The sequence below is a fragment of the Mus caroli genome, unplaced genomic scaffold (assembly GCF_978045245.1).
Source record: "Mus caroli unplaced genomic scaffold, Mus_caroli_1 scaffold_7, whole genome shotgun sequence".
NCBI lineage: Eukaryota > Metazoa > Chordata > Mammalia > Rodentia > Muridae > Mus > Mus caroli.
In genome coordinates, this window is record NW_028227262.1 from 23,787,501 (window position 1) to 23,801,733 (window position 14,233).

The 14,233-nt window shown below is 53.5% G+C and overlaps 2 protein-coding genes across 2 annotated transcripts in view; one reads left to right on the plus strand and one right to left on the minus strand.

Annotated features, from left to right (window-relative positions):
- Plekhg6 (pleckstrin homology and RhoGEF domain containing G6) overlaps window positions 1-722 on the plus strand; it is an 18,182-nt gene extending 17,460 nt beyond the window's left edge. Inside the window, exons 16-17 of the mRNA XM_085839884.1 lie at window positions 1-331; window positions 506-722. The exon at window positions 1-331 is cut by the window's left edge and continues 347 nt beyond it. Of these exons, the coding sequence (XP_085696010.1) occupies window positions 1-331; window positions 506-515 (341 nt within the window). The 3' untranslated portion in view covers window positions 516-722. The remainder of the gene's footprint in view (window positions 332-505) is intronic.
- A 166-nt stretch (window positions 723-888) lies between these two features.
- Tnfrsf1a (TNF receptor superfamily member 1A) lies at window positions 889-13,544 on the minus strand. Its single transcript, XM_021164794.3, has 10 exons — window positions 13,187-13,544; window positions 6,236-6,389; window positions 5,936-6,064; window positions 5,532-5,681; window positions 5,269-5,347; window positions 2,792-2,868; window positions 2,539-2,652; window positions 2,243-2,271; window positions 1,779-2,064; window positions 889-1,675 (listed from the first exon to the last, which is right to left on the minus strand). Exons 1-10 carry the CDS (start codon window positions 13,223-13,225, stop codon window positions 1,374-1,376), a joined length of 1,359 nt encoding a protein of 452 aa, XP_021020453.1. The 5' UTR covers window positions 13,226-13,544; the 3' UTR covers window positions 889-1,373.
- Window positions 13,545-14,233: the final 689 nt, after the last annotated feature.

Below are 14,233 nucleotides of genomic sequence, written 5' to 3' on the forward strand. Positions count from 1 at the left end.
CTTTGACACCAGGGAATGTGGTGGTAGAAACCCTACACAGGGCGCAACGTCGGAGTCCGCTCCCCCACTCTCCCACCCATACTGACTCTGCTGGGGAAAGCCCCTGGGAGTCCTCAGATGAAGATGAGGGACTTCTATCCCCTGGACTCAGCCCCCGTTCCCTACGGGAGGACATGCTCAGGGAGATCAGGGAGGAGCTGGCCAACCAAAGGATCGATGGAGCCTCGGAATCGGAACCAGGGAATGGCAAGCCCCGGAGGCTGACTCTAGCCCAGCTGCAGAGAATGAGGGTCCCCCACATCATACAGCTGGACACGCCCCTGTCTACATCGTAAGTGCAGAAACTACTATGGGACAGAAGGGCAGTATGGAGTGGGGGTCCGTTCTAAGAGGCAGGCTGTGCAGAGCAGGGACCAACCAACGCAGGGGAGGGTACTCCGCTTTACCCATCAGCCCACTTGTTGCTTGACCTTGACCTAATGCATTTGTCTTCCTTCCTTCACAGAGAAGTATAAGGAATGCTGAGGCCCTTTGATACACCTCTTAGAGAAATTGTCTCCCTAAGAGTGCTGGCCACCACCTCCCCCGGACTCTACCTCAAGGATCCATCTCAAACCAAGCCTGACCCAGGCATCACCTCTGAGGACCCTGGAGGTCAAGAACTGAACATTTTGTCTCACAGACGAACCCCTGAGCCCCACATAAAAGTGCCCAGAAACATGGTTGTTTGGTGAACACTGGATGAGGATGGGAAACGGAAAGCATGGGTACCCACAGGGTGGAATCTACTGTTAGCTGGCAGGATGGCTGGACTTGCCGGGCTATTTTTCACATCCTGGCTCTGCCCACTCTCTCCTATCCACAGACCACTCTTTCCAGGGTCAGCGATCATTTTTAGACATTTTTAGTGTATTTACAAGAGTCGAGGGCTCCAGCTGGAGACCCCGCTGTTCTATGCTTGCCCTTACCTTACACAGTTCATCCATTAGTGTGATATAATTGATACAAAGATTGCTTATCAAATGTGAAAAAGGCCCAGAAACCCACTGAGGAGGCTCTGAGAAGCTTGGCTTGGGCCCTGTGCATCCCAAGTGGGCACCAGATACATTGTGCCTTTCCTCTACAATCCTGTCTTTGGCACCCTCAGCTGGCCAGGAGCAGATGGTACACCTCCCTGCCACTCACAAGTGGCTGGCTCAGGCAGTCTTCGGCAGCTGAGAAAAGCTATGTACACCAAGTCGGTAGCACCAAGGAAGTGGCTGCCAGCTCGAGCCTTCCTCTTAGAGACCTTTGCCCACTTTTCACCCAGAGGGAGTAGGGCATCTAGCAGGATGGTCCTTCAAGTCCCTCTTCCTAAGGTTGTGGGTGTGGCCTTATCGCGGGAGGCGGGTCGTGGACGAGGGGGCGGGATTTCTCAGAGCCTCCAGGATATTCTCCAGGCACCCAGTCAGGTTCATCTTGGAAAGCACGAGGCCCACTACTTCCAGCGTGTCCTCGTGGCGCGGCGTGCGGCGCCGCCAGGCTTCCAGCATGCTGTACTGAGCCTCGCGCAGGTAGCGCCCGTTCTGCATCTCCAGCCTCTCGATCTCGTGCTCGCTCAGCCCCATAAAACGCATGAACTCCTTCCAGCGCGTTGGAGGCACGCCATCCACCACAGCATACAGAAGGTCTGCATCTGGGGACAAGGACCGTACACTTCCAGCAGCAGCCCTGCCTTTGGGCCCTCCACCCTGCCCGACTCCCTCCAGGAGTAATGCCCCAGCAGGAACCCAACTCACTGTCAGGACGTTGCGGGTGGGCGGAGTCTTCCCATTTCTGAACAGAGGTGGGGGCTGGCACGGAGCAGAGTGATTCGTAGAGCAGAGGGTCAGCACCCTGGGTTGGGACTACCTCACTGACAGGTGGCATGAAGTGCCAGTTACTAGGACCAAAGATGGGGCTGATGGGGGTACTGGAGACAGGAGGACTAAAGCCTGGGGTGCTGAAGCCCAGAATGGGGTTGAAGCTGGAGGTGGGGGTGAAGGCTGGGGAGGGGGCTGGAGTTAGGGGCTTTCCAGCCTTCTCCTGAAAGAAAGAAAGCAGAGTATTAGTGGGAGTAAAGAAAAGGACTCCCTTCGGGCACTTTATTCTTTATCGGGGTGGGGACAGAGGAGCTAAGGGAGCCCACCACCCTCATTCCAAGTAATTTGGGTATCAGGCGTTGGAAGGAGTAGTCAGGGAAGCTGGAGTCGTCCCTTCTCACCTCTTTGACAGGCACGGAATCCCTACAAACTGAGAACAAAGAAACAAGGTGTCATGAATTTCACTTCCCTTATAACGCTGACCTTGGGGACTTGTGGTGTCATGCCCCAGGGTCTATGTGGCCCCAGGGACAAGAGAATTATGGATATCAGTATGGCTTCCCTCCCACCATCCAGGGCCACTCAGCCTAGAGTCCTTAACCATGAAGAGAGACCACCCCTCATCTCCCTCCCACTTGCCCACCCGAACCCCTCCCGTATCTCCACCAACATCCTATATCCCCAAAGTCCTACTTACTGATGGAGTAGACTACGGACCTCCACCGGGGATATCGGCACATTAAACTGATGAAGATAAAGGACAGAAGGCAAAGACCTAGCAAGATAACCAGGGGCAACAGCACCGCAGTACCTGCAGACCAGAGAGGTTGTTCAGTGTGAGGCCACAGCAGAGACTAGGGGGCTAGGGGGTAAGGGGTGGGGGTGGAGGGAGGTCATGGAGTCAGCCAGCCAGCTCGGTGAGCTGGCGGCACCAAGCCATCCCCCCTCACCTGAGTCCTGGGGGTTTGTGACATTTGCAAGCGAAGGAGGTAGGCACAACTTCATACACTCCTGATTTTTCTTGCAGCTGAAAGAAGAGACGGCACTGGTGAGTAGGAAGACTGCCTGCGGTTCTTTGCTTTGCAAATGGTTTTGCTATCTCTTCAACCCGCCTTGAGAGCTGGTGGGGAAGAATGAGACAGTCCACACCGTACAACAGTTTACAAGCTGATGGGAGCCCGGGAAGGCTGTGTGGACAGGCAGGAGCAGAAGTGGATGCATGGGATCTCAGCATTTGGGAGGAAGTGACAAAAGGATCAGTTTAAGGCCACCCATGGCTACCCAGCAAGGTCAGGGTCAGCCTGGGCAACAGGAGACCCTGTCCAGAAAGAGACTAGAGAGGAAAGGGAGGGGAAAGGGAGAGAGAGGGCAAGTCGGCCATCTTGATGAGTTTGACATAGTCATCACCCCACAGGGCAGCTCACGGCCATCTGTAACTCCAGTTCCAGGGAATCTAATGCCCTCTTCTGGCCTCTGAGGATACTAAGCAATGTACACAGTGCACATATATGCATGCTGGCAAAACGCTCATACACATACAATGAAAATAAATAATGCTTAAAGTATTTTTTAAATGCCAGGCATGGTGGCACATCCCAGTGGTTGGGAGACTAAAGCAGGCAGATATTTAGGAGTTCAAGGCCAGCCTGGTCCACCTAGTCCCAGGCCAGCCAAGGCTACTCAGTGAGACCTTGAGTAAAAAGAAAGAAAGAAAATGAAATGAAATAAAATCAGACGGTCAAGGGCTGAGGGTGTTTTGGCTCCATGGTAGAGCACATGAATAACATGCAAAGAGCCCGGATTCAACAATCAATCAGTATTTTAAAAATAAACTTTAAAAGGCCTTTATAATCAAGAGTAAAAATTCCATTCCAGTCATTGACTAGCAACATGACAGAAATAAGTCACTTCACTTTTTTTTTCTGGTCCAGCATTTCATGGCGCTCATGACACCTCCTTCTGGGATCAAGTACTTGGTTGGCCCTGACATGGCATGGTAGACGGCAGCTGTGGTAGACGGAAGCTGTGGGTGGACTGGGTTAATCATTGTGTTTGCCGGTAGGGCATGGATCTGAAATGTCCTGCTGGGTCCATGTGTTGAAGGCTTGGTCCCAGCATACTGGGACATGGGGACTAGTATAAGTTAGGTCCCTGAGGGCTCACTTTTGACCCCTCTCCACACCCTTTCCTTTGGCCTCTCAGGGGCTGTGAGGTGAGCTACTGTGCTTGCACAGTATGCTCTGATCATGATGCCCCTGCCTCAGCACTGACTCTAAAGCAGCAATGCCAACCACCAGGAGCTGAATGAAACCAGCCGGTCTTTGCTTTAAGCGGATTAAGCCGCGTGCGCCCAGAAAGAGGACTCATAGGAGACGCTGGAGGGCTTCCCAGCCAATGGCCCGGCTGCTTACAGCACTTGACTTTGGAGATGGCAGGTCTCAAGGGCATGGGAGGCTTTAGGATGTCTCTCATTGGGGCAGCCATTGAGAGCTGTCACAGGGCAGAGGGGATGAGAAAACTACACTGGGTGGGGGCAGGGGGACGGCAGAGGAACATGCGTTCTCAGCAGAACAGGGAAAGGAGGTTTTGTCTACCTCATGACAGGGTGAAACACATGGGCACATGAGCTCTTTTGAGATGAAACTGCGTGGAAAAAAAAAATAGAAAGTCGACAGCTTTGATTCAGACCGTTCTATAGATTGTTGGTTTAGCTGTCTGTTTGGGGGATCTAACCCAGAGCCTCCAATATGCTAGGCCAGTGCTCTACCATTGATCCACATCTCCACCCCCATTCTCCTTACCCTAAAGGTTAAGAAACATAAGGCGTAGAGAGGTAAGGACTTGCCCAAGGTTGCAGAGCCAGGAAATAGGGAAGTTGGGATTTAACTCCCAGGTCAGGTCAACTGCGAGAGAGTTTCCTCTCTGGAAGCAAATGTATAAGAGCAGCCCATGCGGAGCCATAGGAATGAGGAAGTCTGTCAGGGAGCCTGGGAAGGAATCCCCAGCGGTAGAGCGGTAGAGCGGTGTGTGAGCCAAACCTAAGATACCATCAACAGTGAGACCAGAGTGCAGTTGAGAACAGCGCGCTCGGATCTAACTGCCCAGCACTGAAGAGGCATGCGAGCTATGGCATGTGTGTGGAGGTCAGAGGATGACTTTGTGTGGAGCTGACATTCTCTCCTGTCACCTTTACAAGACAGGGTTCCAGAGCTTGAACTCGGGTTGCCAGACTTTTGCGGCAAGCGCTTTACCCGCTAAGCCCTCTTGCCTATCCCCTAACGTCCTGGAGAAAGGGAAAGGGCTGTCTGCTATCTTGTAGTGTTTTCTGCTCATCCAGCTATAGGATCTCTCCTTTGATCCTGCTGGGGGCCCCTCAGCCACAACTGCTTACCCACCCCTGAACCCCAAGCACTTGGCAGATACTCACTGGCTGCAAGGGACGCATTCACTTTCTCTTAGAAAGAACCCCGCATGGCAGTTACACACAGTGTTCTGAGTCTCCTTACCTGTGGGAAAGCAGTTAAGACTAAGAGGGTGTGCCTGTAGTCTGAGGGCCCGAGGGAGGGACGAGGGCGGGAATGCAGGTGCCACATAGGAGCTCAGACCCACAGACAGAATAGGGTGGGAGGGGGAAAGAGGAGGGCAGGATGCTCCCGAGGAGGGGAGAGGACTTGGGTGACCGGTGCTCACAGGGGATTGTCACGGTGCCGTTGAAGCAGGGGCTGCAGTCCACGCACAGGAAGTGCGTCTCACTCAGGTAACGTTGGAACTGGTTCTTCTTACAGCCACACACCGTGTCCTTGTCAGCTTGGCAAGGAGAGATCTCCACCTGGGACATTTCTGAAGAGGGAAGGAAATGGTGTGTGAGTCTCACATCCCTTTTCCCACACAAATCTTGACACCCCCTGGCTCTGACAGACACTCCTACGCACACAGGCCCGAGCTTGCATGTGCGTGCATGCATACTACCACCACACTCACGTGCAGATTCGAAATCCTGACCTCCTGGCCAACACCCACGAACACACACACATGTTCGCACATCTTCACACACCATGAACCTTCTACAGCCCTGGCCCAATCCCAAGGCTTACCTTTCCGACACGTCTTGCAACTGAGACACTGTCTGAGGTGGTTCTGGGAAGCCGTAAAGGTGCCCTTTTCACACTCCCTGCAGACTGTATCCCGCCCTGGGCTCGGACAGTCACTCACCAAGTAGGTTCCTGTGGATGGAGTTAGGATCAGGCTGTAGTGGAGAACTAAAGGGCAAAACCCAAGTCGGGGGCAGGGGGTGGGGCAGCAAAATAAGGGGACTCCCAGGGACCAAGGTCGGGGAACATCAGAAACAAGCAAAAGAAATCTCAAGGCAATTCTCTGCTCCCACTTTCTCCTACCTTTGTGGCACTTGGTGCAGCAGATGGAACTGTTCTTAGAATGGACATACTTTCCTTGGGGACACAAGCTATCCCTCTTCTCCCGGTCACCAAGAGAAGGGACTAGTCCAGTGACCCCTGATGGATGTATCCCCATCAGCAGAGCCAGGAGCACCTGAGGAAACAATCAGAAAGAGGAAATACTGTCAGGGGTGGGGCCTTAGAGGTAGCAACAAACTGAACACACACAAACACACACTGCCAAGTTCACATCCCCCCCCCCCAGGGACATTCTCCCCTAGATGGTGGCCACTGTGCAGTCTAGTATTTTCTTGGTCTCTGGTGGCTCTGTATGCTAGCATTTGTTTCTACAACTGAGCAATTAGGTCTCAGGCCCCAGCTGCATTTATCCCGTTCAGTTCCCTGAAGCAGCTCCCAGTGCCGGTCACAGGAGAGCCGGTCAAGGAATGTTTAGTTTCCCGTGTGTCTGCAGGGCTGAGGGTGGAGCTCCAGGTCTCACACAGAAGCACTGTGGTGCCCTCTGCCCGACAAAGAAATGTTAGCCAGAAGTAGCAGGCTGTTTTGGTTACAGCCTGTTTTTCCAACAGACAATCTACTGCTCATTTGGCATTTCTATATCTGGGTACGGGTTTCACACTAAGCCTGCTTGTGGACACTTCCTAGAGGTTAGCCATTAGGATCTACAAACCTCTTTGGATTCCATGACTGTAATTTAAAAAGTACTACTGGGGGGAAAAATCAAGTTGAAGGGAGGGCTGTCATGAAGATGGTTCAGGAAAGTGTCAGCTGTGCGACGTGAGGACCTGACATCGAGCACCATCACCTACATAAAAAGCCAGGCACAGCAGCATGGGCTTGTATTCCCGGTGATGGAGGGGAGCCCACCAGGCAGGCCCCTGATGATCTTTGTCTAAGCAACCTAGTCCAGCTGATCGGAGGCAAACACCTGAGGATGACCTCTGACCTCCGTGCACACTCACACACCCGGATATGAATGCACATCTGGGGACGATGCTCTCCCAATGCGGGGCAGAAACAAAAGGAAGAACTCTGAGCACGCAGGTGACAAGGGTTAGGTAAGAGCAAAGACAAAAGTGTGTTGTGTACCAGAGAGTTGGCCAGAGCAAGGTGATCTGATTCAAGATGACCCGCAATTCAGGAGCTGAGGATGTGCCAGGAGTCCCAAAGCAGGGCATTCTAGAGGGCTGGCTTTATAACCTCGGCAAAACTCGTAGCAACCAACTGACTTTCCTTGTATGTAAACAGCTTCTTCAGGGTGGAGAGGCAAAGCCCTCTTAGCTTCAAGGTAGACCTTGCTCTTTGATCTCTCCGGGCTTTGGGTTTCCCTCAGCCTTCCTTCTTTCATCTCCCCTCCCCCTCCCCGCTCCCCCGCTCCCCCCCTCCCCCAGCGTAGCGTTTTGTCAAGATAGCGGAGGTCTTCAAGACAGATGCAGAAGCAACTAACCAATCCGATCACATTCAGGAGAGCCCTAACACCTAGACTCACAGCTGCCTTTGGGGGCTCTGCAACCCCCACAGCTCCGTTTGGAAGGAGGCTGGCAGCTTGCACCCCTGTTGTCAGCTGCTGTTACTCGAAGTGCTACCTCCTCGGCAACAGCAGCTGCGCGGGCCAGGAAGCCCCTTGCCTCAGCCATAGACCCGAGAAGCCACACACAGAAAGCACACCAGCAATCCCTCCGGCAGGGGTGCACCCCCACCCCTCACGACACACAGAGGCTTGCAGGGTGACAGGAAGGGTTAGTTATGATAAGAACTTCCCAATCATGAAAATGTGGTTCCTTTCCCCGAAGAAGAAATGCTTGGAGCACCTAAGGTCAATGGTACTTCCAACCCCATCAGAGAACCTGAAGCCAAGCCAACAGATCGGGCAATGTCAGGAAGAGGTAAATGTGGGCTCCGGGCCAAGAACGGCCTTGGGGGGCGGGGGCGGGTGCACGCGCTCAACCAGTGATGGACGAGCCCAGAGAAGGAGCCTGTTTCTTTGGACACGTGCCCTTCCTTTGCAGAACTCTGGGGGTTAAGTCAAATCCGGGAAAGGGAAATCTTTTCCCAGCAGCTCCGCCCCAGTGACTCAGGCCAGGGAGGGAGATCTAGGACAGTGGACAGGGAACTGCAGCTTCCCGGCTCTTCAAGGGCTGTGAATCAGCAGAAAAGCCAACTAGCAGCAAGTGGAACCCCATCTGCTCCCTCCAGGGTGCACAGTCTCTCTCTCTCTCTCTCTCCCCCCCTCCCCCTCCCTCCCTCTCTCTCTCTTTCCCACTCACCCCCACTCAGACTATTTGTCCCTTTCCTTAAAACAGCCAGGCAATGAACTCCTGTCCCACTGGGCTCAGATTTCGGGAAAATGCCTCCCTCTTCCATCCCATCCCAAAGGGAAGTCTTCCTGACCCCTGGCTTCCCTGTCAGGTCAGTAAGCTCCTCCCAGAGGATCTGCCTCCTCCTTCTCTGACATCCTTCCTTTAGACTTGGAGCTGCCTTGATCCCTCCTCAAAGGGAAACAACATTATCTTCAGCTGATAAAGCCTTTCCCAGGATCCCTGCTCCCTGGCTCCCTGGGCCTTTGACAGCCCCTGACACTCCCCAATCCCAACAAGAATCAAATCCAGGGTGCCCTCCCGCCCTAGTTCACCACATTCCCATAGCCTGCCTGGTTCTGGCCAGTTGCATTGGGTTTGGATGCTCCCTAGACAACCTTTAAGAGACAGGGCCAGTTCTGAGGCTTTATAGCCACTCCCTGAGCCAAGTAGCTTTGGAGCAAAAATCACAGCTTAGAAGAGATGGAGGAAGCTAGGCATTAATCCAGGCACTCTGAGAGGCAGAGGCAGGCGGATCCCTGGGTTCAAGGTCAGCCTGCTCTACAATGTGAGTTCCAGGACAGCCAGGGCTACACAGAGACTCTCAACAAAAAACAAGATAACAAAAGAGAAGGAGCAGGTGCAGAGCCAGCTCTCTCATCTCACATGCTCCAGGATTCCAGGGCCCTCTGGCTCTTTCAATAGGCACCCTATTACCAGTTGCATTATGAGGCCAACAAGGGACACGGGTAGCAGGTCCTGGCCCAAACCTGAATGCCTGGAGCAGAGGAGGGGCAGGAAGCTGGGGGTGCCTGAGGAGAGGAGAGATGGCTGAGGAGGTAGCAAGGCTTCTCTCTAACTACCCCTCAGCTTCCGCCTAGAGAGGCCTTAAAGTGTGACTTCCTGTGCCGGGGCTGCTGAGTAGGGCAGCGAAGATGAAATGGACCCTGTGGTCAAACTTGACCCAGCCACCTTTTGGGGACCCACTCACTAGGCCCCACATCAGTGTGCGCATTAGGTTAAAATGTGTTCCACTTAATGTCAAGACCTACGGTGGTGAGGAGCTCTTCAGTGTGACCTCCTCAGAGAGCGCTGCCACGCTGCCACGCTGCCACAATCCTACCTCCCACCCACGAAGCCCCCCATTGATGATTCATGTCTCCCCACCCAAGCTCCTCGGATACCCAGCCGCCTGTTCTGGTTGAATAACACGAACTGTCCATATTTACTCTGGGCTCTTATCAGAAGCTATAGTTATTTCAAATGAGTAGATACAATCTCCCCAGAAAGACCACAAACCCTCTGAGTTAAGAGATCAGAGCATGTCTTGGTCACATCACCCAGAGCCAGGCCTGCAGACCTGAGGGACTGAGGTGCCTTCCATTCAGGGAGCCGCTGATGGATAGATTCAAGGATGGAGGGAAGCAGCATCCCCCTGCCTCAAACACACTCCGCCTCCGGGAGGTATTTTAGAAGCTGTGCATACACGGGCACACTCGTGCACATGTCCCTGGTGACAATTCTGCCACATTTGCTCATCTCCTGCAGAGTCCAGCTGACGAGCCATGCAGCTGGAATTAGCTGGAAGAAAGGCTGAGAAGGGCTGCTCCAGACAGCACAACCACACTTCCACTTAGCCAGCCAGTGACCTACTTTAACCTGCCCCCAGCTGAGCTCACCAAGCTCCTTACCTAGATGTCACACCACCGACTTCTTGGTACCAAGGCTGCAAACTGTGCAACAGCCCTAAGACTCATCAGTCAGTCCTTCTCCTGGAATCTCTCCACCCTTTACCCCACACCCGGAGCCCTGGTTTTTACAACTGCCTTTCTCCTTCCTACTCCACGGTGGTGTCTCAGGGCTTCACTATGTGGCTCAGGCTGACACGAACCTTCTGGTTCAAGTGATGTGCCTGCCCAGGGGCTGAGGCTACCTACATAGTTTCTTATCTACATTCAGGCTTCAACTTGTACCACTGGGGTGTGAATCTTCCTCTGTACCTCCAGGGCCTGGCTTCAAACATCATTTCCATGGATAAATCCTTCCATGAGCACATACATCTGAGAAACTCACTGTTCTTTGGAACACAGTCTGGCCAGACTGCTTGGTGGATAGCAAAGGAGGAAGGGGAGGGAGGGAAGGAGGGAGGGAAGAGGGAGGGAGGGAGGGAGGAAAGGAGAAAAGAAGACAGGGAGGGAGAGAGGAAAACAGGCCCCCACCTAGGTCCTTACGCATGACTCTTTATTTCTTTTTTGTGTTTTTTAGGACACACTCTCAGTAATCCAGGCTGGCCTTAAGCTCCCTATATAGCCAAAACTGGGCCTTGATCTGAGCTCCGGCCTCCATCTCCCAAGTTCCAGGATAACAAGCATGCCCCCACGGTGACTCTTTTTCACAAAAGCCAGAGTGCCCTTCTCTCTGTGTCACATTTCTCAACATGGCCACTGCACCCCCAGCTGAGAGATATTCAGCCTCTGTGACTCAAAGTCCCACCTCTCCATTCCCCCAACCCAGGTGCCCAACTCCTCTGTCCTCCCTCCTCCTGGCTTCTGCAGGCCAGTTCTAAGTCCTCCTTTGTAGGCAACACCCCCCTTGTTCCCATCTGACCAATCTCTTGTTCCTGAATTGATTACGCCATTAGTCAAAGGTCAAGGTCTCTTTTTCAGGGCCTGAATAGGTGCTGGGGATGGGACATAGCTCACACTTTCAAGAGCTCTCCGTGAGCCAAAGATGATAACACACTATGAGCCTTAGGGTCTATGCAGGCAAGCTCAGCCCAGCAGACAGGCAAAGGCCATTAAGCAAGAAGATGGTTGGCATATAGCCCACCCTCCTCCCCCAGTTCTGCCTCTGGGATAGTACATCACCAAGGCCTTGGAACGTCTTTTCCTCCAGGGTATTCTAAAGTCATTTCCACTCCTGTACTGAAACTTTTTAAAAATAGCAAAGTCTTCTTGGCCTTGCCACATCCCTGCCACGGCCATCACTGCCTCATGACCTCAGCACCTCGTCCTACCCGAACACCTCCCAGGCACTGTGCTCTGTACTGATCAGGCAGTGGACAGCCCCGTGTAGACTTCAGCCGCCTTCCGTGTCCCTTGTCTTCAGGATCTGCTTCTGTTCACGGTGCCCCCACCCTCACCTGGGCCTCCACAACTGGCTCAGCCTCTCTCCTCTACCTAGCTGGGCCACTGCACTCTGACAGTTACTGTGACATCTACCGTCACTTTGTGACGTGAGTAGTGACGAGTATCACTGCTAGAGATGAGAAAAGAGAAGCCAAGCTGAGTCCTTTCTGTTTGTGACATGTTACTTACTCCCCTTTGGGAATCATTCACCTCTAATCTGAATTGGACCTAGCAGGGAAGGAAATGAATAAATATTTAACCCAAATCCATCTACTCAATCTTAATAACAACTATGAGGTACTGATCACTATAGACATTTTGGAAATAAAAGAAACAAAAAGCGGGGGAGTCACATCACATGCCTGAGTTCATGAGGGTAAGGGTGCTGGGCTGAGCCCTAAATCCAGGTGATCTACTCCTAAAGAGAAAAGAATTAAGTGGGTGGGGGAGTTGGAGGACAGCCAGAAGGGGCAGCCTTGACAAGTCTCCCAGGAGAGACTGGGAGACAGGAGGGGAGAAGGGAGGTGACACCCAGAGGAAGGTGACACCAGGCAGGGTTCTGGGACCACTGCTTTAGAAAGGTGTGTAGAGAAAGGGAAAGGAATAGACACAAAGGAGTCCCCACAAGGAGGCTCTGGAGACTGACCAGAAGAGAACCAGGAGAGAAACGGGAGGGAGAAAAAGGCAGGTCTCAGGGATAATGCTGGGCCAGGGAGAGGCAGGACCCAGAGAACACTGCCGGTGGTACAGCCCACCCAGACAGCCAGGGAGCCCCCAGGATCTACACAGAATAATTATGGACACACAGAAATCAAGGGAACATGAACACTAGGCTGAGGCCAGAGAAAAGTACATTTTCCAGTGACGAAAACAAGCTGCTACCAACTTCCCCAATTGGAACTGTGGAATTGGAAACTGTGAGACTGACTTTTGGGTCTGTGGGGAGGGAGCAGGAGGATACATGGCCTAGGTAAAGAGGTATTAGCTACTTAAGGAGGGTCAGGCCAGGAGGGACCTCTTGTCTGGAAGCAGAAATGGAGGCGGCAGAAAGTCAGAGGCTGTCTCAGGGAGAAGTCTGGGACCGGAAGGCTTCCCAGCTTTGTCCAGTTTCGGGTCCACTCCCAAGCACACTTCCCAAACTCATCCCGCCAAGGCGGATCTCCTAGCACTCAGTCTTCCAACACCCTGCCCCACGCTGTTCAACCTCGGCCAGAGAAAGAAGGCTTCTCCGTCTAACTCCACTGGCCGAGCAGCTGGCCTGACCACAGCCCAACACGGGCCAGGACCTTGACTGTCAGGGGCTCAGGCTTGCCAGCTTGGCTTGCCGGATTCTCTCCCTCTCAGATTTCTCCCTTCCACATCTCAGGGCAGCCCCAGGTAAGGCACAGCAAACCTGGAGTCAAACTAAAGCACAGAAGCCCCTGCCCCCATCTCTACCCCTAGTACAAGCCCACTCCTGCCCGGCGCCTCGCTAGCAACCCACCCTCCCCTCCAGTCTCCCATCTCACCAGTGACAGCAGCAGGCCAGGCACGGTGGGGAGACCCATGTCCGGCCGGCAGTGGCCTCTCACTCCCCCATTGGGGCTGGGGTCAGGGCAGCAATTGGCAACGTTCGTGAATGAAGTAAGACGATCGGACCAGGTGGCCCGGGCGATGGCAGCCTGGGCCTCGAGTTCGAGAAGCTGAAAGTCAGAGGCAGATAGAGATCATGGTATGGTCCTCCAGGACCTCGCACCCAGTAGGCCCGATCATGAGCCAGAGTTCGGAAAACTCGGAGAAAATTTAAGCAGAGGGGAGAGAGGAGGTAGGAGGGGAAGGGAGAGTGGCAGGGGTGGTGTTGCAAGAGCGGGACCGGAAGAGCCTGGGGAGAGGCGAGGGAGGAGGAGGGAGGGAACTAGGAGGAGAGAGGAGAGGGCCAAGGTTCTTTAACGCTTTGTAGCCCGGGTCCCATAGCTTGGCGCCCCAAACCCACTTAACACCACTTAAGAGCTTGAGAGTCCACAGAATTACAGTTCGGACTCCTCTGCTTTTGAAGTGGGTGAGCTTAGACCGGTGGACTAACCCCTCTAAGCCTGTTGTCAAATTCACGGAAGGAAGCCAGCCCACCTATCTCACGGGACGGCAGGCGGGAGTTATTAGTGGGAGGGCTATATCTGATGCTCGCCAAGAACTCCTTTGCTTCGCGCTCTCCCTCCCTCTGAGTTCCCTCTAATCGCACTTTCTTGGACGTTTACCCAGTCAGCCCAAACCGGGAGGGAAATCAAATGTTCTTTTCTACCCCGCCTGGGTCCTGACCCAAGGTCCCTCCCACTGACTCTCATCTTGTGTCTTCCAGACAAGTCCCCAGCTGCCCACCATGGCTCGGTCACCAACGGTGGGGTACGGGTGAGGGGGTGTCAGGCAGTACCCTCTCCTAAGCCTTGGTTGTCTCCCCAGTTGTTAATTTGGAGTGAAAAGTGCCTGCCCTGGCATAGCAAAGAGAAGCCATGAGAATTCAGGCTTCTGTAAAGGGCTCCCATGGCCCCTTTTCCAACCTGTGTGAAATAGGGTTTCAT